The sequence below is a fragment of the Rhea americana genome, unplaced genomic scaffold (genome assembly GCF_003343005.1).
Source record: "Rhea americana isolate MKP2758 unplaced genomic scaffold, rheAme1 scaffold_86, whole genome shotgun sequence".
NCBI lineage: Eukaryota > Metazoa > Chordata > Aves > Rheiformes > Rheidae > Rhea > Rhea americana.
Window position 1 is genome coordinate 1,172,578 of NW_028187044.1, and position 25,071 is coordinate 1,197,648.

The following is a 25,071-nucleotide window of genomic DNA, read 5'->3' on the forward strand; positions in this document are numbered from 1 at the left end:
TTAAGCTCATCTAGATAGCAAAGCAGAATTGTGAATCAGAGAGTAGATCTCCAAAAAAAATTGTCAGTTTCTATTATTTCAAGTATTTCCCTGCAAGTACAGTTTTCCTTACAGTATTTTAACACTGCTATCCTTTCAGGAATGGGTAAATCAGCTACATGTGGGACCTCTGCAAATTTAAAATTCCTCTTCCTTTTTTATTCCAGCAATAGTTTTGGCCCGCCATTATTTTGTCAATATTAGATTGTCTGAAGAGAACTGTTTTCACCTAGGATGAAGTACTAAGCTCATAAAATCAGGAGAGTTTTCTCATCAGAGCTCTGTTTTGACTGTTTATTACCATAATCTTCTAATCATCATAAACTTCAGAGGGAAATGTACTGAGATTTCTAGACAAACGTAAGGCTGTGTGTCTTTGTGTACAAAGTTGATGTGTTAGGGTGATATGTGCTCGCAGAACAATACCTGGACATGGAATTGAGGGAAGAGCTAAGTAAGAAGRGAAAATTCTCTCATCATTTTTTTCCTCTCTCTTGTTCCCTTTACAGGCATCAGAAGTCAGTCAAGAAGGTGACATCTCAGTGCATGCTTTTGCCGCAGTGACTATACGGGTGGTTGACCTCAACAACCATCCACCGACATTCTATGGAGAAAATGGTCCCCAGAACCGATTTGAACTGACTATGTATGAGCATCCCCCAGAAGGTGAAATCTTGAGGGGACTGAAGATTACAGTCAATGATTCAGATCAGGTAAGTGAGAACTACGGGGGCTTCCAGTTTCCTGCCCTGTTTTCTCCAAAGACAAGAAGCAGCTGTCAGATTGGCAGATGTCACTTTAGGAACCCAACTGTTTCACCTGCACTCTCGAACAGCTGACAGAGTAAGTAGTTGAGAGGTCCATTACCAGGGACAGTATGGACTCAGAAGCATATTTAATCTGCATTCTGCTGTTGTTATGCTGTCRTGATAGCCCATGAGAAGAGTGGTCCTAAACCTGTAGTCCAGCTCTTGTGGGCACTAAAGTTCAACAGTCTTTATCTGCCTCCCCTTTYTGTTGGCTATATTCAGGAGTTTTCAGTGTAATGCCTGAGAACTTACTATCTTTGAACATTTATTTCGTCCAGACACTTTAGTAACTTCAAGTACAATTGCTGTCGGTATCTCCTTGGGCCCCTCTGGAAAAAATATGATCTGTATCCTTACATTATCTTCATTACAAGATGCTATCCTTCTGGCCCTTATTTTACAGCCAGAATCTGCAGTCCATGCTTTGATAAATAATTCCCACTAGAGTGGTATTTTTAAGTAATCTTAAAATTATGCTGGAGGAGAACTAACTCTAACCAGATAAAAGAAAAGAATAGAGGACTTCATTCATCTCAGCCTGCTACTTAACTGACCTGTGATGCCCGTAGATACTATGGTGATGGTTGCTATAGGGATCCCTAGGCTAAAAACTGTATGAATGGCATCCATTTGAGTTAGCCTGAGGTTAAGGAGTGACAAGAGAAAGCTTAATGCATCTGAGAACTGTATTACTACTGGAAAGAGTGCTCTTATATAACTGCACTCAGTATTGTGCTGTTTTGCCTGTATTGTTGTATTCTATCAAACCCACCAGCTTCTTCCCCCTCCCTCCTGCTGCTCTGCAGCAAGCAGATAAATGACTGCTTTCAAAGCAGTGCTAAGTCTATCYCACTGTTGTCACAGAGGCTGTTGCTGCAGAAGGAAAGAAACAAAACACATCTCTGCTGGCTTGTCTTCCATTTAGAGGCAAAATGTGTATGTATTATATACAGGCTGACAAAATATTCAGGCTGCAYGTTAGGCAGTAAAATAAGGAGAAAATGTTGCTGAATATTCTGCATAGATTTCTAAAGAAGCTTCCTAATACAGTGATACACATCACTGTAGGGGAATTGGATTGGTTTTGTTTTAAGGTATCGGAAGTTATGGTTGACTATATAGGAAAGGAAATTAATCATTTATCTGTTTTCATCACAGTCTTTGGTATTTCTTCCTTTGGACGAATGGATGGTGCTGGTAGGGAAGCAGGTTTGAGAACAGCCTCTCTTAAGGCCTACAGTCAGATGGAAATACAATCTTTACTTGCAAGAATATCATGCTAAAACTTCTCAAACCCTCCTCATCTGATAGGCCACTGCTTAGGGCTCAGTGCCACTGTCCCGTTGCATCATCCATATGTCCTGTGATTGTCCACTTGGAGTCACGCAACCTGGCTTGCTCTGAGCAGATCTGGGTTTGGTTGACGTCGCTGTCAGCCTTTGGGGTGGGTGGTTCACTCCACCCCAGAGCCACTGTCCCCGCAGTCATGTACAGTGCAGAGGATTACTGTGGTTGCAGGGCCAACCTTCCCCATCAACACTATTCCCCACAGTCCGGCAGTGCTGCCTTCACTTGTGTGTTTGACTTTACTGCCTCGCAAAAGGGAACCTATTGCCTCCTGTTGAGCTGTGAGGGGTTGTATTCCCAAGCAACCCAAACCACTGAACTTGAATCCCAGCTCATTCTGRTTCCCTTGGGGCACTGCAGCTGAATGTTTTTTCTCTTGATATGGGCTAGCATAGAAGCAAGAACTGCTCATAACAAGGTCTGCAGGGACACAGGTGAAAGTGAAARTTATCCTGTCTGAAATTATAGAAATTTTTCATCTAAAGATTYTTCCTAGGGGWARACATGGCATCAAACAGTCAGTGAATAGGCCTGGTTGTCATAGTGTAACTGTGACATTGGGAAATTGGTGAACTGAGAGAGCTGATCAAGTGAGGTCAGCTCATATTCCCTTCTCCCCTGTAAGACAGTGATAAGAAAAGATAAGAGCCTCTTTTTGCCATTTATCTTCCATGCTCCAACGTGGTTTTAAAAAATTGCCTGGCCTTTTGGCTGTAGCTTGCTATTCCCAGATTGCATGCAGATAGTGTTAACTTTCTAGGTACCACTGTTTTCCTGCTCCTTTCTGTCTAGAACATTTATCTGTATGGTGGGATTAAGCTTCTCACTTCACCTGGGGCTCTCTGATGTGTGTGTCTCATTACAATATGCATAGGTGGAGCGCTGCTCTCCTTCCAGGTTCATGAACTTCTGTAAGTTTTAGTRTTTGTAACCCTGGGCTAATTAATTCAGTCAGTGCAAACTGTTGAGTATCATCTCTGTGTTGAAACTGCACATCTTAGTGGTTCAGATTCCTTCTAGGCTGTGAGCGGTTTGGCCACAGGCTGCGTTTTTAAGAGGTCCGTTGTCTTGGCTTTGGCGGTTCAGTTGTCTTTCCGTAGCAGAAATCAGGAGGAGGCAGGTATGATGCATCTGCTAATGCGCCTGTGGTTATTCAGCTGCTACTAGCCTGCAGCGTGAGGCAGGAAGCCCAAGACTCCTTGCCACAACAGTCAGTCTCTTAGCCAGACCTGCTGCAGGGTTTTTCCATTATAATTGAAAGAATAACCAAGCTTGTCAATCTATTTTAAGAAAAGCCCCGTCTGTCTTGTGACCAGAGCTGGAGAGATTATACAACTAAGCTTCTTAGCGCTCTCTTACTGCAGGGTGGAGAACGGAGGGCTTTAAGCAGTAAGACTCACGTTTTAAACAGCCTGAAGAAACAGAGCCTATCTAAGCTGTAAGAAATACAATGGCCGCTTTAAACAATGCAGTATCTGCTTTTCCTTACAGGGTGCCAATGCTAAATTCAACCTCCGTCTTGTTGGACCTGGTGGCATCTTCCGAGTTGTTCCCCAAACTGTCCTGAATGAAGCACAGGTTACAATAATAGTGGAAAATTCTGCTGCTATTGACTATGAAAAATTCAAAGTGTTAACCTTCAAGGTACTTCTGCTTTCCGTCTCCTCTCTGGTTGTATATATGATATATCTCTGATGGCTTATGTATATGATGGTATTCAGCTGATAGTCATTTAGACTGACCCCTAAGGTTGTTATTTCTGCTCTCATGATGATAAATTCACAGCATGAAATCCTAACTTCTCTGGAGCCAGGAATTCACCTGCTTAGTCCTAAGTAATTTGGTCCATGATCATGCTTTTGTATCTTAGTTGGCTGAAGACACCAGCTGACTGAAAGATAATTTCCCAAAATTGCTTGCTGCATTTGTCAGGCGACCTATATGACCCTTTTCAGATTGATTTGAGGCCACTTTATGCTCCAAGCCAGCTATACAAGAACCATCTTTTGTCCAAAATCTAGGAACTTGCATTGGCAGCTTCCCTGATGGATTCATTGGCTTGTCAACAAGATAACATAATTATGTAGTTTCTGGTTCGTGTCAGCTGCCTCTGCACATGACTATAGAAAGCTCAGTTCTTTCTGAAAGAATGGTGTAGATGATCCCTGTGGGCATAGAAAAGATTGCTGAAACTATATAGCTAAGTACTAGCATATGCTAATCTTGGTTTTGTACAGAAAGTGGATTTTTCTGTACGCTCCAGAAGCCAGACTTCCTGGATTTTGTTGTCATCCTTGCCACATGCTTTGCTTTGTGTCCTTAGGAAGTCATTTCACTGCAATATGTCTGATGTCCCTCTTGTAATGTTTATCAGCGACTCTGAGTGTAATAGGTTATAGATGCTACAAAAATATGATGCATCATTATTGTGTTGAAATGGAAGATTCAGAAAGGGTTATGAAGTGCTACCAAAACTAATTATAATAAGTGCACATTTATTCAGCTTAAACTATCAAAAGACCACTAAAGAAGTTACACATGGCCTCCTCATGAATACTAATAGAAATCAAGGTGGTTAATGTGGTTGCCAGGAACTGAAAGAATTAATTAATTAATAAAGAATATATATATTTTTATATATATATATATACACACACACACACACACATGCATATATAACTTAAGCAGTTATTTTCTTTTTTTTTTTAATGAAATTATGTCTACAGAAGAAAGACTGTAAAGGCTTTGCTGAAAATGCAGAGCCTTTGACTGTATTGTAAATGTAGAAGGTGCAGTTGGGTGATATAGTAGTAATATATGGCAGCAGATACTTTATAAAGACCTCATTACCTTCTCCATTTCCCTGAGAAGTTCAAATCACTTACTACCCCATTTTAGTTGCTACAGTAGTCCTTCTAGTTGGAATTTTGGATGAAGTATGTTTTTATTTCTATTTAACACATATTCCACAGCAGCTTTGAAGAGTTATTTTCTGGTAAGCAGCGATCCTTTCTCTCAGCTTTATTATTGACCAGTAACAATGCCAGAGAGGAATTAAAGCTAATTTGACTGGAACGTGCACTGAAGAACTGGCCGAGGCAGTGGCTGCTTGAGAAAAGCTGTCCTCCAGCTACAGCTTGCCTTTAAATGCAGTGGGTAGCCAGGACCTCCTCCCTTTTCAGCCAGCCAGGAGCTAGAGCTGATGTCTCAGGTATGGCAGCTGTGACCACCTGTGCCTCTGGTGCCTCCAGTCTGCCCTCTTAGAGCGAAAGCAGGGTTCAGGCTCTGCCACGGCAGCTGGGTGTTGCTGTCCTGAGGGCCAAACTTCCCATCTCCTTGCAGTGTCCCTCCTCGGCCGTAGCGAGGGCCTTCTGCAGGCACCAGCGGCTCCTACAATCGGACCCAAATGATGCTGGATTGTGTTTGGTTGCCAAAGTCAGAATTTGTTTTAAAAATTCATCCGCCACTTCGAAGATGGTATCTCAGTGTGTTGTTCAAGCCTTTGTATTAAYTGCTGCTGTGTAGTCTTCTGAAGAAACAGCTCTATGCAGTTTTTCCTCTCCCTGTGTATAACAAACAATGTAGCTCTGCACAGTGCATCGCAGGCAAGGGAACTGCCAGAGACCCTGCCCTGGAGGGAGGTGTCATTAACCTGTTGACATAGCTGGACTATGGTTGCTAAAAGGAGAGAAAATAAAAACAAATGTAGAAATGAAATCAAAAACTAAAGCCCTCAGGATTTTCTAAGACAATCTGATTCTATCAGCAAAGATTATTTCACTGTAGACACTGTAATTTAGTTCTAAGTCAACATACATGTTAAGCAATGAGGTTTTTATCTGTGTGCTGCTGTAGGAGCTGAGATTGCTCATGAGGMGATTTTTCTCATGATGTTTGTGTGACTGGGCCTTTAAAAATTTCTTTTGCTGAAATACCATTGTAGACTCCTAAGCACAGTAGTTATCAGAGTTTAGTAACCAAATTCCCCTTTTAGAACAAATTTATGCTATATAATTTCAAGCAATCCTTACAACTGAATTTCTCCATGATCCTTTCAGTGTTTATTTCTAATATATTAAAATATTTAGACAATGGGAACAGCTCCAGCAGATAACACTTGAGATGGCCTTATCCCTGCCTACTTAAACTGAGCCTCCCCTGCCCCCCACCCCCAAAAAAACCTGCCACCTCTAGGTGATATGAATGTGTCTGAATTGAGCAGTGCAAGCACCCGAAGGCTGTGTGTGCCCCAGCACCCAGCAGTGGTGTCACTGCTGGTGTTTGTGTATCACACGTTCCTGACGTGGCTGCAGCAGGAGCGAGACCRCGCGCCCAGCAAAGGGGAAGAAGAGCTCCAGCAAGCCGTTGTCTCCGCCGGGTGCAGCAGGGATTTAGCAGGGGCTCTGCAAGAGCCCTGCTCCACCGCCTGAAGCTCAGCGTTCAGCTGATCATTCATCTTGTTTGGGAGAGCCACTGTCTACTGGGAATTAAAACCCATCCAACTAGATTTTCAGTTGAGCCTCTTGTATCTCAGTTAAGTGCTCTGCCTCTTTCTTGCTCAGTCTCGCACCACACAAGTGGCAACGCAGGGTTGCTGCTCTACCAACTCAGGCTGAGGAGTAAACAGAGATGCAGCAGATACTCTACTAGTATTTAGTGTTAGACCGAGAATACGAGAGAAAGCGGACAGTGCTAAGTAGCGGAAGTCCTGTGGGAAAATGCTAGTGCAAGACTCTGGGGGTGAATTATCTACTATGGGCTCAGGCAGGTTTCCAGGCAAGTTGCCTACTGAGGACTCTTCCTCGCCTGAGCTGCCCATGGGGGTCTTTGCAGGTGTTTGTTATGTCCTCTCTGAGCCATGTTGGCTACTTTGACTGGTCGCATCTGTTGGGTAAGGTCTAATATGTATACACAGGTTTGAAATCTTTACGCAGCTGGATTGCCTGTTGCAAGCATGGACGAATGGTCATACGTTGTTCACTCGTGTAGCTCATATTCTCCATGTTTCTGGCTTGTCTGATCCAACCAGGTTAAAATGCAGCAATGTGAGTAGTGAAAGGAAGCTGCTTTAAGAGGTAAAAACAGCTGCTTTGTAGTAATAAATTCCATACGTGCTCCTCTTAGCTTCTTGCAATAGAGGTGAACACACCTGAGAAATTCAGCTCAACAGCTGATGTAGTGATACGCTTGCTGGATACCAATGACAACGTCCCGAAGTTCTCCTCGGACTACTACATTGCCAGGATCCCTGAGAACTCCCCGGGGGGCTCAAACGTGGTCGCTGTAACTGTAAGTTTTGTTCAACTCCTAAGAGATTCATCTGTCTTGACCAGCTGTTTTGTCAAAGCAGTCAAAATCAGTATACTGCCAAATACCTTAAAAATAGTTGGCAATGGCAACCAGCAAATCTTACTCCCTGTTCAACTTCTGGACTAAGCTCCAGCTTTCCAGAATCAACAACAACAAAAAAAACAGTTCTGATAAATATTTCAATAAAACTTTATTTTATCAGAACAGCAATTTTACTTTTCAATTAAGGGCCACCTGCTTTTAAGACAAATCACATGGTGAGTAAGTACTAAGAAAGTCCCAGTCAAATCAGTGTCTAGCAGGAGGATCAGTTGTGACTAAGTGGAATTGGATTTACTGGATTTGCTTGCTTAAGTACGGGTAAAAAGAAAACAAAATGGCTGCTTAGCAGAGTATTAGCCTCCTCCTCCTGGGAGGAACCTGGCTGGTAAAAGCATAATTAGACAGTTAACGAAGGCAAGAATGTAACAGTAAAAATCCCTGTGTAAGGATCTTCTCACAGCAGGGAGAATATGCTTATGTATTTTCTAGTATCTCCCATTGCCCTAGGAAGAAAATCAGGTTGTTATATGAGCTGTAGAAGTGCTGGAGAAGCATTTCCAGCCGTTATGCCCAAGCTGTATGTATGTTTTTAATACAGCAGCTGGGACTGGAGGCAGATCTCATATCACAGAGCCGAGAAAGCTCCTAGCCACGTGGGAATCTGGGGGTGACGCAAGCCACCTCGCAGAGGCCCCAGAGGTGCGGGGGACGGAGTCAGGTTGTCAGAAATCCCAACGTTGGCTGGCCACAATTCACAGAGAAAATGAAATGACCAGAACTAAGGGCAGATTTTAAGGGCAGAAGAATGAAAGAGGAAATGAAACAAAAACAATGCAAGAAAAAGAACATTAGAGGAAAGCTATAGAAAATGGAGACTCCAAAACACCATTGTGTTTGCAGGAGGAGGAGGAAGAAAATTCCAGGAGGTGGCCAGCAAAAAAAGAAAAACAAGAAAAATAAAATAAGAAAAGTTGCCAAAACTAGCCCTTCTGAGCCAAGATGGAGAGGAGAGCACAGCTGAAGAGTCCATGTAGAAGTTACTGCCATGTAGTACCAGCTCACTCCTTGACCCGTATTTGCCAGCCAAGTGGGATACTCCAAGTACTCAGGGTGACTATTCTGGTAGGAGTCCCAGCTGTGCAAGCTGTTTTAGGCAAAGTTAGGCATTTCTGGAAAAACAAACTGCAGTCAGAATTAGGGGGTGAGGGAAGCTGCCCAAGCTCACATTGAAGAGCTGAAAGCACATGCCCGCAAGGCTGTAGCTGTGTTACATCAGCCAGACAGGAATCGAAGACCTTGCTCCAGGTTTCAAAAGAAGCACCAAATACTTGAACAGGAAGATGAACAGGCTGTCCACTGCCACTGTGAATTTTGGTGGCCAAGTACAGTGCAATCACAGCGCCTCTCAGACTATATCAAAGGAGGAGGTGCTTAGAAAAAGCTGTCACCAAATCAGTGGCTTTCCTGTTCCCGAGCTAACAGAGGAAGCCAACGAGAGTTCAGAGCAAAGATAGCATCCGATACAGCATCTGCATTACTAGAAGTCCCACAGGCACAAGAGTGATTAAGACGTAAGCACAGCTAAAATATTATGTATAGATTGAAATAATTGCTATGCATTAATTTCAATTAAATCAATTAAACAAGTAGAGACTTAGAAAAAATGCTGTATTTAAAGTAAATAATTTGGCCAGGGTGTATACATTAATATTTAATTGATAATGAGGGAGACTTGAGAACGGGCAGTTTGTTTGGGTCACTGAGATTGGCTTTGCTTCTATTAAAGGAAGGATCTGTTAAATGTCAACATTTGGAGCCATCTAGTGGCTTTCTCCCTGCTATAGCCTCCAGGCACCAGCCTAGCAGAGAGATGGGCATCTCAGCAGCTTTCCTGGGACACCCAGAGGCGTTTGCTTGTGTTAGATTTTGCAGTTGTATATGTGCACGTTTGGGTGATTTCACCCTAAAAGCGTTCTGGCAAAAAGGAGGGAAAAGCTTTTGGATTTTGAAGTAGCCTGTTGTTGAGAGAAACATGAACATATTTCTTTTTGCAATTTAATGAAGGATGACCCTATTATTTTCTTTTTCCTAAGGCTACAGATCCAGATTCAGGACTTTGGGGAGAAGTCAAGTATTCTATCTATGGAACAGGAGCAGATTTGTAAGTTAAAAAAAAAATCCTAACTATATTTGAGTGGAATTTTAAAAAAAAAAAAAAAAAAAAAAAAAAAAAAAAAAAAAAAGGAAGGGAAAAACAACAGCTGATGTCCTGACCTGCTCATATTCAAGGACATTTATGTCATGTTCTTTATGAGTTCTGTGAAAAAAACAACAGGAAAACTAGTGCAATCATTAAACATCTGCTTTATGAATTCATAGAGTTTTACTCACAGAATATTTCCCCCCCCTCCGAGACATAAGGCAGCTCAGGTAAGTACCACTGCACAGGATCTGTTCAAATCACCATTTGAAAAATGCTTGTACTAGGAAGAGGAGGTTTCAMTCTGGTCTGTTGTTGTAAAAAGTCAATTCTAGGTAAAAGAAAATCCTTTACTCTTTTCCTCTCCTTTTCCATATAGCTGTACAAATAGTTCAGTTTCAACTCTTGTCAAAATAAATCAAAGATGATAGGACTTCCAAGGATATAACCTTTAGCTTTGGAGGACAGCTTCATTGGGTGTTTATCATTGGGTGTATAAAGCATTTAAACCTAATAGCTCCAGGTCAGAAAAGAAGGGAATCTCGTGCTTACTTGATTTCGTAATGGTGCTTAGCTCTCTGTCTTTGAACAAAGTGTGGTGGGAAAGGCGTATGACGTATCATTTTCTCCCACACTTCTTTGATCCCCACAGTTGCCCTGGCCACCACAGATATTGCTGCTGGAAGCCACAGCTCCTGGACATAGGGGGCTGCAGGCAAGAACTTACAAATGAATGAGCTGCTCAGGCACTTAACTCTAGAATCTGTGTTTCTCTGTACATTATCTGTCTGGACTTAAAGCTGAACTGCTCCTGTTAAGGTGAACACTATTTAGGAGACACAATCAAAATCCAAAATCCAGGATTGTTAAGGGTGAACCTCTTCTGTAGCCAGAAGGATATACATATGGGAACATTTCCAGGATGGATTATTTTGAGTTTCTCACTAAGTCTTTAAGCTAGCTGCTAACTGGGTAGAGGCAAACAGACAAAGGTCATGTCATACAGCCCAGACCTCTCAGGTTGAAAATGTAACAGCTGGTGCAAAGGAGCTTGTGAAGGTTGTTGACAAAGGATTTAGAAAAAAAAAAAAAAAAACAAGTGCAAGTTTATTCTGATTGATGTTATAGGGATGTTCTGACTCACTGTTCTCATGCTCTTAAATGAGTAAATTAAGCTGTGTGGACCTTTTTTCCCTGCTTAAGTATGATTTTTTCCCCCTTTGCTTTTGCCAGGCTGGCATGGCTCTCCAAAGCTGGATTGATTTCCTGGCTCTTGAATTTCTAGATCTGCTAACAAACAATTCATATGCAGATTTAAGAGTTTCAGCTAGGAGCACGATTTTGTGTCTCAGGGGCTACATCAGTGCATTGGCAAAAAGATGAGTTGTACTGGAATAAGAGSAATAGTGATAGCTTTTTAAGATACAGCCGTTACATCAGTAATCCTATGTCCAAGCTGTCAGCAGGAATGGAGTGCATTGCTGTAATCTCTTTACATCTCAGTACCTCCATTCTTCATCTCTAAAGTGAGGATGAAGAGAGTCTTCTCTGCATGCTTAGGCTGAACTGGGCTGTAAGGAGGCACTCAGCACAGGCCTGTCTTCTACCCTGAGCTGGACAGCACTTTCCACCTCAGCATCTTGGTTTTCATAAGGACTTGTATTTGTATTTAACAGGGTAATTCAAACAGCTGATGATCCTGGATTATTAAGGGCCTCTTTGTAATCATGCTCAATTGAGCTCTCAGTTGGAATACAGAAAATATTTTGTTATCCTTTACACTAATTGAAGGATATATAAAGCCTTCCATTTGTTTAAAGTCCCACTGTTTGGAGCCTGTGCTGATAGTCCATTTAAAAAAGACACTGTGTTACTGTCTTCTCTGTAAATGCAAGCTTTCACCTGTCACTCTTGACAGTGTCTCGTTAATTACAAGTTTGTAGAATTGCACTTGCTGCAGATAAATCTGAACATCCACTCCACCCTATTGCCAGTCTGTGGAAATGTGATTATTCTGGGGGGAGATATTTTGCCCTGCACTTCCTGAGATTTGAGAGCAGCCATTTTTCTTATCCATTCTGAGAAACTAAGAGCTTAAATATGACGTGCAGCACACTTCCCTCAGCTATTGAGGGGGATATAAGTCAATCTTAATTTATTAGGACATGATCTAATACATTGTCCTTATAAACTGAACAAATAGGCAGTTCTTTAATGTTTTAACACAAAGAAATCACTGTGGGAGAAGGCCATCACACCGAACACTTCATGAGGACAAAGGCTTTCACAAAAAAACTCTGCTAAAACGGCTAATGCACAATGAATAGAAAAGCTTCACTAATCATTTTCTATTTTTCAAGCCTAAAGGAATGAGCCAAGAATAGATAAAGTGATTTGTGAACTGGCAACTTTTTAGGTCTGTTTTCACCACGATGCATGAAGATCTCAGCTACTTCTCAGCCCAGATCCTCAGAACAGCTCATCTACATTAAACCATCTGGGCTCGGTTCAGTTCCCAGCACAGCTGAGGTGGTAGTGAAGAAAGGTATCTCCAAGTACTTTTCCTTTACCCCAGCCTTGCCTTGATAAGGCTGTTTGTTACTATCTCGAGGAGAGACCAAAGATCTAGTGAGCTGCATCCTTCCAAGTCCTGGACGTGCACCTCCTCCTCTGAGCCTTTTCCATGTTCCCTGTTTCTATGCCACTTCATTAGGCAGGGAAAGCCGGGCACAGAAACAGCAAAGGCTGCCTGAGGCCTGTGGGTTTCCRGCTTGCACAGGCTCTTTTTTTGGCAGGAGACATATTGCTATTTTGGCTTGCAGTGAAAGCCTCAGCACACCTAAGCATACAGTCTGTCAGCCAGACATAAGTTCAGTGTAAAGTACCAAACTGGGGGCAAATTCAAGGTTTATAACCTGGAACATAGGTGGGCTCTAAACAGGTTTAGTGACCAGAAATTCCAAGTCTCTCCATGCTTCTCTTCCAGGTTCTTAATCCACCCATCAACAGGTATAATTTACACCCAGCCTTGGGCTACATTAGATGCTGAAGTGAACTCCAAGTACAATTTCTACGTGAAGGCAGAGGACACAGATGGGAAGTACAGCTTGGCTGAAGTGTTCATCACTGTGCTAGATGTCAATGACCACTCTCCAGAGTTCAACGAGAACATCCAGGAAAAGACGATGATCATCGGGTCACCAGTGAAGATAGAGGTGAGAACACCATGCGTCACAAAGCAGAGTGCTTTGGAGAACCCCCAGCTCTGACATTTATTGCGCTGGGATCATGATGAATGCCTGAAAGTTGGCTTTTTCTGGATCTTTATTTTGCACATATGTAACATGGATTAAAACACAATGACAGTATTGACAGACTGCTGAGAAGAGAATATAGGCAAAAGAAGTTCAGTTGCAGTATTTGAACAATCTGCTGCAGGATTATATAGTCTTTGATCAGAAGCCCAAATAAGATAACTGAATAAAAGTACAGAGTTTTGAATACTTGACTTCYTGCCATGCCACCGTGGTCAACTCACAAATTCCTTTCCTTTCCCTTTGCAGAAGGTTATATAGTGATCCACTAAAGCGATCTCTGGAACAGAAGGTTTGGGGTTTTGTTTTTTGTTTCCCCCCCCCCCCTTCTTTCCAAAGTGCAATTCACAGGCAAAGGAGCAAACCACCCTACATTACACACATTTAATGCATATAATCAAGCTGATTACACAACACCTAACCTAGATAAAATAACTCTCATAGCATAAAGATTAAGGTAACAGTACTTTGAAGAGAGTGGAGCTAATCACATTGTCCTCTATTTACTTAATATTTGTCCCCATTCTGAATAGGAAACTCCCTGGTAATAAGCCATTTCCATTCTACAGATTGGTTATGATTCAGTTTTTCCACTGCTTTAATCTCAAATAGAAATCATTTATACAAGAGCAGCTCTACTCCTGCTGTTTTCACTAGAAAATGTAGCACAGCTGATACTGGGAAAGGCAAAATTGTTTCTAAGACCACACAATAACAGCCCAGTGATCTCAAAGCAGGGATATTATCAGAAACCTTTTGAGTTTTGTCTTTAGGCAAGATACAAACAATACCATCTTTGTTCTGTACCTTTCCTCTATCAGGCTATAGATCAAGATGCAGAAGAACCCAACAACGTTGTGGATTATTCTATCATGCAAGCAGATCCAGCCAATGTATTTGATATAGACCAAAGCACTGGGGAAATCAAGCTGAAATCCTACATCCGTTCTCTGGACATCATCCACAACATCACAAGGAACAAGGACTGCATATGGTCGCTGGTGGTGCAGGCCAAGGACCGAGGCTCTCCTTCCTTCAGTACCACAGCAGTTCTGAAGATTGATATCACAGAGGAGGTAAGCAAGTATCTTAGAAAAATCCTCATGCAGGATGATCCTTGAGCAGTACCAAAGGGAAATCCATTTTTGCTCCCTTTGAGCGCACTTTACAAATGCTTCAGGAACTGAAGTCACACAAAAGGTTGGCAGCCATCACTTCCCCCATAACATGTGGTGTTTCCAGATCCTTGTGGTGAAACTGGATTCTACAGCCACAAATGCTAGAGACATTTTGATCAGAGAAATTGCAAAGGTAAGAATGAGTAGTTCAGAGATGACTTCCTTGCATCYGTTTGTTAGAGCTAGCTGCAAAGTAGGGTCTGCACATTCCTGAGACAACTGCTGAATTTGTGAGGTTCTTTTTTTTTGTTTTTGTTTTTTTTCAGTTGGAGAGGTGGGGAAGGAAATCCAGTCTTTTCCCCCAATGAAAAGGGAGTGGAAAGTAGCTGTGGACAGCGTGAAATGCACCAAACCAGTTTTGCAAGTCAGTGTAGGTTAAATCAGAGAAATGAGCCAACTTTGTAGAAATGCTTTAAAGTTCATAGAAATTTGGATGCGAGTTTAATAACTGCAGTATTAKCAGCAGACAGCACAAGACGACTTTAAAGAGATCATGCACATGGGATGGGAGTTCCCTGTTACCCAGCTTTTACATCCACCAAAGAATAAGTAGCAGTTTAYGGTGAACAGTGCATACTTGCATGACTTATTTTAACTGCTTTGTTGTGCCTTTAAGTGGGTACCAGCAAGAGGAAATGGGTTTTAATGTGAGTGAGAATCATCACTAGCCTGACAGTCTCTGGACCACATGCACAGTGAGCAAAGATACAAATCTCTTCCTACAGGCAGCAGTTGGTCTTCTCTTTGGTTCGTAAAAATAAACCCAAGGCTTCTTCATATATAACCTCTCTCCATTTTCTCTATCTCCTCATATCCCACTGACATTCCTTATTAGGGGCATTTAAATGACACTAAATTCAGCACCTGATAAAAAAAGGTGTCTACTGCAGAGTGCTCCTCCTGCCTCCGTCTTCCCTCTCAAGGGGCACGGATTTGGCACGAGCTGTGGGATGCCCCCTCACCCTTGCACAGTGTGAAATGGAAGCAGGCTGGGCCCTGGAGACATGGGTTCCACTTGGATACAGCTATTCCCATCTTCCCGTTCTCCTCTCCATGCCAAGTCCCATCACATAAGCTGAAGTAGCAACAGCTTCTTCTCCACTTGAGTAGGTCTCTTCAGCAAGGCCTGCAGTAGTGATCTCATACTACATTCTCCATAAGTTTCTGTACTGTTCTCTATTACTTCCTTCATTGCTTGTAGTTATTTGCTTTCTCTTTTTTTAAATTCAAGAGCATCACAGCAAAAAAAAAATGCTGTGTGCTCTTGGCTGTCTACAGTTTGAGAAAGCCATTTGGTGGGCATTTTTATATTGCTGATTTTGGATAAGGAGGATTTTCTTGAAGGCATCCTCTGGAGGTTTCCTGCAGTGTTAATCACACCAAGTAATTAAACAGGCATATTTTCTGATTAACATTTACCATTGCAATTAGCACAAGGCTGTGCCCTCTGAGATAGATGCCTTGCAGCTAAGTTCAGCAGTATTGCACATCAAAAGGACCTTTTGCTCTTGGAATAATACAGCAGTAAAGAGATCCAGGAGCTGTTTAAGTTAAGTCTGTTTTTATGGAAATTGGTATTGAGTGGTGCTCAATGCATCTGTTAATCTTCCATCCTTTCTCGACAGAATAAGAAAGGCATGCTGAAAAAGACTTTACTGTTAGGTCTTACTGAAAAAAAAGAAATCTATTCCTGCTACCCAAGATTTTTCAGTGATACCTGATCCCCGCTCTTGATCCTGAAGCTTGGTCTGATCAAGGGAGACTGCTGTGTCTTCATGGCTCCCCTGAGGGCCTGCAAGGATGTGGGGGCACTTATTTACAGCTCTTCACTGAGGTTTAAGTCCAYGTTTAGACATCATGATCTGTGAAATCTCCCGTCCTTAATAGGTTTGGCCACTCCTTTAGACTTCTAAATATAACTGGTAAGTCCTAGTTTTATATTCCCATGACTGTGAAGTACAAACAGTATCTTACTGAGAGTTAATTTGGATGTTTCCTCATCTCCCTTACCAGCTCTGTGGCTGTGGGATTTGCAGCATGCTGATGACACTAGACATCCTCTGCCACATTTGCAGGGCAGTTAGCCTGCTCTTTCCACAGTTATGTGGCCCTTAGAGCTGGGCAGAGAGAAGGTTTATGCGATTTAAGAAGTCCTACCCTGTGCTCATTTTCATATTGCAGAGTGATGTAAATGCAGCCCTTGTGCACACACTGCACTTTGGGGTGGGTGCCAGAGGGGGCAGCTCACATTTAACTGTAGATGGGGAGCGCGTGTCTACCGCGCATGTCATCGCCTTCGCCCYGTGCTCCCGCTGACACAGCCTGCGTTGTCTGTAATCAGCGCTGGCACRGCTCCTTAGCTGCTTCGCCCACTCACTCGGGCTTCTAAACATAGCTGGAAAGCCTTAGCTCGAGGTGCTCGTGGTTGAATGGCTCAACTGACTGCATCTACCAGGTCCCATTTTGGGATGTGCCACCCACTTGATCTCCTCAGGGAAACACATGCACCTGAAAGGCTCTTGGAGAGCCACCAGGAGGGGTGGATGCTGCAAACTGCTGTGGTGGGAGGGAGAAAAGCAGCAGCAAATGGTGAGCTAGAAGAGCCCTGGGAATCCTCTTTGGTAAACACAGGGCGTGAGGGGGCTGCAGCTCTGGGGGAAGGATGGCAAGGGTAAGCCCCATGTGTTGGGGATGCCCCTCATACGCAGCCCAAAAGTGTCCTGAGAGCCCTCAAACTGCAGCATTGAGGCTGCAAGGATGCACGTCGGGGTGGGCAGCCCCTCGCAGGCTGCCAAGCCCCCCTGGCAGCCAGGGACCTCCACGYGTGGATGTGGGAGCTTTGCTATAGGGGATGGGGCAGCTGCAAGGATAAGAGCAGGGCAATCCCAGGTAAAGCAGCATGCTAAGTGAAAAACAACTAATGACATCTTTTCATCCAAAAAGGTGATTTTTTTTAATGGTATTCTTGTTCCTAGCTTGGACTTTCCTTTCTCAAAGAGAAGACAAACAGCTTAGTTATATCCAAACTTCTGCCACAGTTCTTTAAACCCTTTAATTGTTTCCAGCTCTTCTCTGGGCCAGTTCTCATTATAACTGTGAAATCACAGCAAAAAAMCATGAGTATTATCTTTTGCAAGCAGTGGTATTTTAACCCTTCTGACACCTATTAAAACAGAGACTTTTCCTCCAGTTTCTGCCTCTGAGAGATGATAGCACTTCCCATACCAGTTTTTATTTCACAGTGTATCTGCCYGTGTTTAATGTTTACAAGAAAAATCAGTACTCTTCAAAATACAATATACCTCTTAGAAAAAAAAGAGCTAAATAAATTACAAAGTGGTGCTGTTTGGTGACCCAGTTCTGATGTGCAGTCACTAACCAATGACAAGACTTGCAGGTGTGCCAAGGGTACAGGGCTCAGAGCCAAAGTGCTCCAGTTCACATGCCCAGATGCCCCAGACTTTCACTGTAGCAGGATGCTCAGACCCCTCTCAAGCCCAGGCCACATGTTAATCATCTGGGCCACAGTGATTACACAGACAAGCTTTTTGGTGACAAACACTTACCATAAGCCTCCCTGAAGGCTGGCCGAGATGCTGCTGCTCCAGGGTGGTTTTGCAAGTCTGTGCTCCCAGTTGTCCTGCAAATGTCACACCAGTGGCAGACAGCAGGTTTTCTACTATACACYTGCAAAATACCTAATGTTTTTACACAAACATCACAAGAGAATCCAAGGCTGAGTCAGTACTGTCCTTTATATAGTGCAGACCCAGTAACTAGAGTATGGGCTGAACCACCTAACTCTTAATGGTTTTTAGCTTTGATGTTAATCACCTGTGCATAACTAGAAACTCAGACAGGTGCTGAGCTCTGGGGACACAGGTGGGACTGAGTTCTGAAACTCCCCATATGATTCCCCATCAAAACATCCTTGGAACTGTTTTTCTTTTCTGGGGGGGGGGTTGCTCTGACAACCATAGACAGATAGTTATATCTAATCCCAAATTGTGATTTTCAAATAGCTAGTCAAATAATTGCTGCTGATACTTAGCATCTTCTTAAGTATATGTCATCTCTCTCCTTGTGTTGGCCCTATACTATTTAGCCTTCAGTGCCATGCTGCAGAATAGATCTTGACAGCAGCTATAATAAATGGACTCATCTCGGGTCATGTACTGCTTAGCAGGGTTTATCTGACATTTAATTCATCAGACTTTCACGTAGAGTTAAGTGAGCTAGGGTAGAATTTCTGTCATGTGATGGGATTTAAGTGCACAAAATCCATGTAATGCAGAACAGCAAAGCTGATCTTAATCGAGTCTCCCCCAAAATTGTGGGCTGTTGAGCTTTGGGCTTCTAGCTCAGATCCATCACTAATTAAATAATGGAAAACTCTTTGCACAGCAAAATGGGGAAGATCATCTTTATCAGTAAGATAAGGTTGTCCATGAATTTCAGTAACATCTCTTTGCCCATTTCTCTTGGTAATAGGAAACATTCAGGATATGGGAGCAGTGGTCTTGAAAAAGGTGTTATAGGTAGCTGTGAAAATAAATAGGTCAAGTGAAGCCAACTGGTAGTGTGTATTAATGAATTTAATTGCCTGATTTCAGGGATCTGATTTTCAGATCCCCTGGGGTATTCTTAGTCATCTCGCTCCAGAGATGAGGGAGGCTGAGGAGATGAGTCTCCTAACTTAAAGGCATTCGGTGAAATCCATCTCATCTCACTTTAAATATCTAAAAGCCAGATGTTCAAGTTCAAGCTAGTCTCAATGCTCCCCATATAGTCACTGTCTTTGACACCTATTTTGTCAAAGACAGACCAGTGACAGCTTGTCTGCTGGAGGTGCCCATTTCTCCTCACTGACCGAATGCTGGGAGCCTAGACCACTAACTAAGATGTAGACTACCTGCAGAGTTTGGGCGATGATTCCCTCCTGGAGGGTGCCATTTTCTGAAGGATCTTCTGGCCTTTCTTGACTCTACTGTCCACCCAAAGAACATTGCAGGAGCGTGTATTTGTTGTGAACTCCTCCGGAGATGTATTCTATGCAAGCCTCCATGCATTAGGGGTGCTCTGTGCGTCTTGCTGCTATCCCTCAGTCTCTGGTCAGCCAGGTGTTCGTAAGTTTTTCCTATGTTCTTTTTTTCTTAGTGTTTCTGGATTTAGTTCCACATCATTACAACTGTCTCATCTCCTGTGGCTAATTTAAACGCTTATCTCCCCTTATTTTACATACTATCTCTTCCATACATGTTCTACTCTACTTCCCTGGTTGTATTTATAATACATACCTACCCCTTTCAAATGTAATCATCATGCTTGGGTTGACCATTTCTCTTATTTTTGACATTTCCAGATCAAGTCCAGGGTAAAATCCTATATTTTAGGCCTCAAGAAACGTCCATGGACAATATTTGGAATTTGCACGAGTGGCGTCCTTTCCGCCATTTCTGTAACAATGGTGATCTCTACCATCATGTACTGGAAAAGTGTGAAAAGATCCAGGCTCCACCCGCAGGGCAAAATCCGCAAAATTATACGGGGACCTCCAAGACGCCCAGTGTGCTCAGCTGCAAAGTGAACTGTTCATTCATTTGTCCTTAATATGCCATACGTAGCTTATGTTAGTGCTTATTTCTTTTATTATAAAAGCAAAGCTCTTCAGCTCTGCTCACGTCCCCCACGTCGAAGAGTTTTGTTATGTCTGTAAAAGAGTACTTGAAAACAGAATGCAGCACAGACCTGCTAACTACTTGTTTGTACAATGTAATTTAAAAAGCAAAGTTTTCTCAAAATCTTTTCAATGCTAAATTCAGTAGCAGTCCTATAAACTGCATCTTTGTATCACCTGCAGCTGGTTTTGAAAGATCATTTTCTATTCATAAAATTCTATTTCAACACAATGGTTCAGCACTATTGTTCTTTGGAAATTAATTCTGAAATGTATTACAACAATGCAGCTGGAGATCCTAGTGCCAATTATTTTCTTGCTCAGGCAAGTTAAACAAATACTATGGTGATGCRCAGCAATCTGTCCTAATTTGGCAGTGAGATGCCTGTAAGCTTTCATTTTTGACAGTCATTTGACAATACTGTAACGTTTGCCCAGGCTGCTGCTGTATCTAAATTATCCAAACCCAGATCGGTAGTTTGACTCTCACTTCTTTTTTAGAGAACTTCTGTTAGCCAACCCTGCCTGTTACATATTTTGGACAAATGAAATTTCTGGATCACTGTCTGTCCCGTAGCGTAAGTCACATRTTTTCTTTGTACTCTTTTACAGACTCTTCACAAAGGGCCTATGGCCGCCTTTTTGATGCAAACTAAAGATAACCCCATGAAAGCCTTAGGGGTGCTAGCTGGCGTCATGGGCATCATGGTGATGATAACGGTCATGATCTCCACCGCCATGTTCTGGCGCAATAAGCGGTCCAACAAAATCATGCCGGTGAGAAGGATCATAAAAAAGAGGCAGGCGCACCCGCCCAGGATGGTCCGGATGGAGTGGCTGAAGCTCAGGAGGCCCAGCAGCGCCGCCGAGAAGTTCATTGTCGAGGAGGACACCAGGAATGAGAACAGCAACAACAACGCCCAGGCCGGGTCTGTGCCGCCGCCTGCCCCCGGCCCGCCGCCGCCACCAACTCTCAGCTCCGTGGCAGCCGCCCCGGCCTGGCGCGTGCCCACTGTCTCTGGCTCCCTCACCCCCACGTTTATCAACAAGCAGAAGAAAAGAGGTCCAGGAGGTGCACACAGTGCCCTGGTCTCTGAGCTCAAAATGAAGTTTGAGAAGAGGAATGCAGCTCTCGGGGACCCACACATCTAGGAGACGCAGCCAGTGGTGGCTGTGTGTGGGTGCATTTGTGTGCTGTGGTCTTCCCCGTGTCGTCCAACACCCAGTGAGCTACGAGTGGCTCCTTGCCGCAATGACTGCCCTTCACCTTGTGCAAGTACCGTGTGCCGCGGAGCCATCCCACCATGGCCAACGTTGCGACCGCGGTTCCTGCAGGTTGTGTGTCCTCCCTGTGGCCATGTCACCAGGGCACAAAGTACCAGGGTTTCACCCAGAGTGTCCTAAAGTGACCGGTGCTTTAGGTTGCCTCTGTTTTGGAGTCCTGGTTTTTAGACAGTGGCGCCCTGCAGTCAGGGCACTTCCTGGTGCCAGATCTCACCYGGCCCGGCAGATGGGCTTGAGGTGCCTAAAAACCGATCACTTCCAGTGACCATCTGTGGCAAGAGCATTGCCCGTCAGAGAGGGTATGTCGTTTTTTGTGCGTAGATAGCTCATCGGTGGGTTGCTCGTATCAGTTGTCCTAGGTGCGCTGCGTCCTTTGCAACACCCAGCAGTGCAGTGTGCATGTGGCTGAAGGTGAGCTGGCACTGAAAAGTTTCTCATTCCCTGCAGCGTTTGCTGGATTTTTTCAGCATACGTTGACGTGATGCTCTCTGCTTTGGTGCTAGACATGCCTGCTAATGAGAGAGCGGAAGGCCGCCCTGGTCTTTTATAGCCCAGCTGGGGCAGGATGCAAGTGTGGAAATTCAGTAACGGCGCTCGTGYGACACTGCCTCCTTCCCGCACTGCAGCCCCTAACGAGGGGGAGGCCAGCAGGAGAGAGGCATGATTAAAGCAGCAGGGAAGGCAAGGTAAAACTGCGAGAAAAAGTGATATGTGAAAAATACAGACAAGTGCTGGAGACTCAAATATGTTGGTCAGGAAAGTGTCGGGGAAGGTTATTTGTTTCTGTAGACTCCTGGCAGGAGGTGCTGGGGAAAGTATTTCATCACCTCTCCTGGCTTACCCTAGGGACTGGCAGGTACAAAATGAGATTCCCTTAAAATACTCTGCTTTGTAGTCTCAATATTTTTGGCTGAATTATGCAACAGTTAAGCAGGGAGAGGGCCTGTGGTTTTTGGAGACCATTTTTTCCCTGTTACGTGGTAATAAGATGACTCGAGGCAGAGCATCTTTTTCGCTGGATCTGCTACACAGTTGTGCTTGCGTTCGTTTTGGGGACTTCTTTTCCTCGGGCAGGGAGGGCCATCTCGACGCCTTGGCACCCTTGCTGGGGGGTGTGTAAAACATCAGCCTGGTTTCTGGCTGATGGAAGCAGGTGAGAGCTTGGCTCAGTGGCTGGGTCCAGCTGTTCCCATCTCCTGGCAGAGGTGGCGAGCGGTGGCCGGCTGGGGGGCGCCCGCAGCCCGGCCCGTGGGTGGCGGCAGCGCTGGTCTGCCGGGGGGCATTTCTGGGAGCTGYGTTCATTGAGGAGTGTCGTTGAGACTCTTCTTCAGCTGCTTTCTGTTGTCATTTCAGCCAGCCCAGCAGCTCCTGCCAGGGCTTCTTGCTCCTCTTAACCCATTACCTGGCCTTCTGGCCTGGCCACGGGGACCCCGCACCCTCCCTCCACCCCGGCTGCCCTTTTGCAGCAGCTGCTTCCCGGCTTCTCCTGCACCGTCGCCTGATGCCGTTGTGGTGCTGCTGGGAGCCGTCGCACCCTCGCAGGGCTTCACAGTTGCCTCCTGGACAAGCAGGAGTTAGGAACAAGCCGTGGCCCTCCAGCTCCGGCTGACTTCATCCTTCCCCCTTAAGGCCTATACGTACGTACACTGTATATATATATATGTATGTATGTATGCGTGTATCTATCTATCTATCTCAGGCCTCGCTTCCCTTCATTTGCACCATGACTTCATCAGCTTAGGGGAAAGCTGGTTGAAAGAGAAATTAGTCAACTTACGGGGAAAATCCTGCATGTTTTTTACTTTAATTCAGTGTTACCTGTTGGTTTCCCAGAGGCAGAGGGTGAGCTGGTCGAGACGCGTGGCGGCAGGGCTGTGCCGGTGCCGCGGGAGCCCCGAGCTCCTCCCAGACGCGCCGCTCCCGCTGCGCGTGGGCCAGGAGCGGAGCCGCGGAGCGCCAAGGAGCAGCGACCCGGGCGTTTTTGTGGGGGGGGCGACAAAGCGCCCCCCGCACGAGCGTCCCTCAGATTGGGACTGCGCAGGGGAACAGGCAGCTATAAAATTCGTCTTTAAAGACGCATGATGCCTGGCGCTGGGCTGAACGGCAGCAGTTTCCTGGCAGGGTCGTAAGGGAGAGGCTGAGCCRGCGGCAAACTGGGCAAGTTGCTGCTTGTGTGTTTTCCCATCGCGGCCGCGCTGGTGCTCTGCTCGCCTGCCGCCGCCGCTTTTCCTGCTGTTTCTCTCCTGTCCTCCTGCGCCGGCAGCGCGCGCCGTATTCCCGCTCCTCGGGCCGAGCGCCCCGCAGCACGCAGGCGCCCRTGCCGCCGCGCCGGCCCGTCGCCCCAGCGCGCTCCTGGCACCGGTTGCGTCCGAATTGATTTCTACCGAGCTTCCTGAGGAACCAAAACTTGTCGTTAACCTCCGTGCTGCTGCTTTCCTGGTGGTGTATCAAAGCCAGTATTTAATGTTCGTTCTCAAATGAGGAAAGCCTATAAGGACTGCTCCATTAAGTGAGATTTAACAGGAGTTATAGGCTTATAGTCTTAGAGATGTATTTAAGAGGGAATAAAGATGTTTTATTATTATGTTGTGAGACTTTTTTTCCAGTTTTTCTGTGTTTCAACTTCAGGGGGTTTTAATAAATAAATAAAAAAAAATCTGTCAATATTGCTAACGCTGACGTGGCGTATTTCTGCTGACAGTGACGTCGCTCCGGTTGCTCTAAGCGGATGAGACACGGGGGCAGCCCYGGCGACAGGAGAGGAGGGAGCAGAAAGCTTCTCTTGCGAGGGCAGTTCACATGCACATTTACAAATTGCCTTCGTAACCGTAAGCGTGATACTGATGCATTTTTTTTTTTGCGCCGCTGATGCTCTCTGGGGCCGTTACTTACCGCCTGCTGACGTGGTGCGCGCGCAGCGGCTGCTCCGCCGTTCCCTGGGGCGGCGGTGGGGGAGCCGCCGCCGAGGCGGGACGAGGTCGGGGCTGCAGCCCCCGAGGCCCAGCTCGTCTCTGCCCCCCAGCGCGAGCCGCTGCTCGCCGGCCTGCACCCCCGGTCGGCCGCGTGGCCCAATTTCTGCTGGGGGCTCTGGCGTGAGGCTGCGTAACAGTGGGAGATCGTCAGCCTCCCCACACACAGGTTTTTGACATTTCGTCTCAAAGTCGTCCTTTTCCAGCCAATGACACCAGCCTGCTTAAGTGAGCTTATGCTTGTTTTCTTAAGAAGGTTTTATTTAATTAACTTTTTAAAAATTTACAGAGCAAATGCAAGGTTATAAAGTGTCAGGTTTGATTTTTTTTTTTTTTTTTTTTTTTTAATGCTTGTATTTGTGCATAGAGACAAGAAACTACTACAGGTGTGGTTTGGACAGTGTAACGCAGACGGTTTTTTTTTTTTTTTTAATGCTTGTATTTGTGCATAGAGACAAGAAACTACTACAGGTGTGGTTTGGACAGTGTAACGCAGACGGCCCTGCAGAGAGGTGCCCTGGCTGGTGCTGGCCCCCGGCAGCCGGCGCTGGTGCCACGGCGGTGTCGCGGAGCCGGCCGCGGCGTGCCAGCCGCGTGGAGCGCCCTGGGTGCGGGCCCCGGGGCCGCCCGCGCTGAGCCCGGCCAGGCTGGCGCCGCCGTGCTCCCGCAGGCAGCCTCCAGCGCAGTTTTTAACCGCAGACGCATAGAAATAAAGGAACAACTGCACCTTCTGAAAATTGGCTGTTTATTATTTTAACACTAAGAATCCCAAGGGTGCAAATGCCCGTGACATGTACCAGTGGAAGTCAGCACAGGCGAAACGCAGCTGGGCTAAAGCGCTGTGCACGAAGGAGGGACGCGGGAGGAGGGGGTGCAGGCCGGACGCACGGAAACAGCACGGA

The 25,071-nt window shown here is 45.0% G+C and overlaps 1 protein-coding gene across 1 annotated transcript in view; it reads left to right on the forward strand.

Annotated features, from left to right (window-relative positions):
• The window catches only part of CDHR1 (cadherin related family member 1), a 57,011-nt gene extending 33,186 nt beyond the window's left edge, over positions 1 to 23,825 (forward strand). Inside the window, exons 12-18 of the mRNA XM_085323675.1 lie at positions 549 to 752; positions 3,687 to 3,839; positions 7,320 to 7,484; positions 9,641 to 9,708; positions 12,734 to 12,962; positions 13,883 to 14,137; positions 20,529 to 23,825. Coding sequence (XP_085179801.1) covers positions 549 to 752; positions 3,687 to 3,839; positions 7,320 to 7,484; positions 9,641 to 9,708; positions 12,734 to 12,962; positions 13,883 to 14,137; positions 20,529 to 21,068 — 1,614 coding nt within the window. The 3' untranslated portion in view covers positions 21,069 to 23,825. The remainder of the gene's footprint in view (positions 1 to 548; positions 753 to 3,686; positions 3,840 to 7,319; positions 7,485 to 9,640; positions 9,709 to 12,733; positions 12,963 to 13,882; positions 14,138 to 20,528) is intronic.
• Positions 23,826 to 25,071: the final 1,246 nt, after the last annotated feature.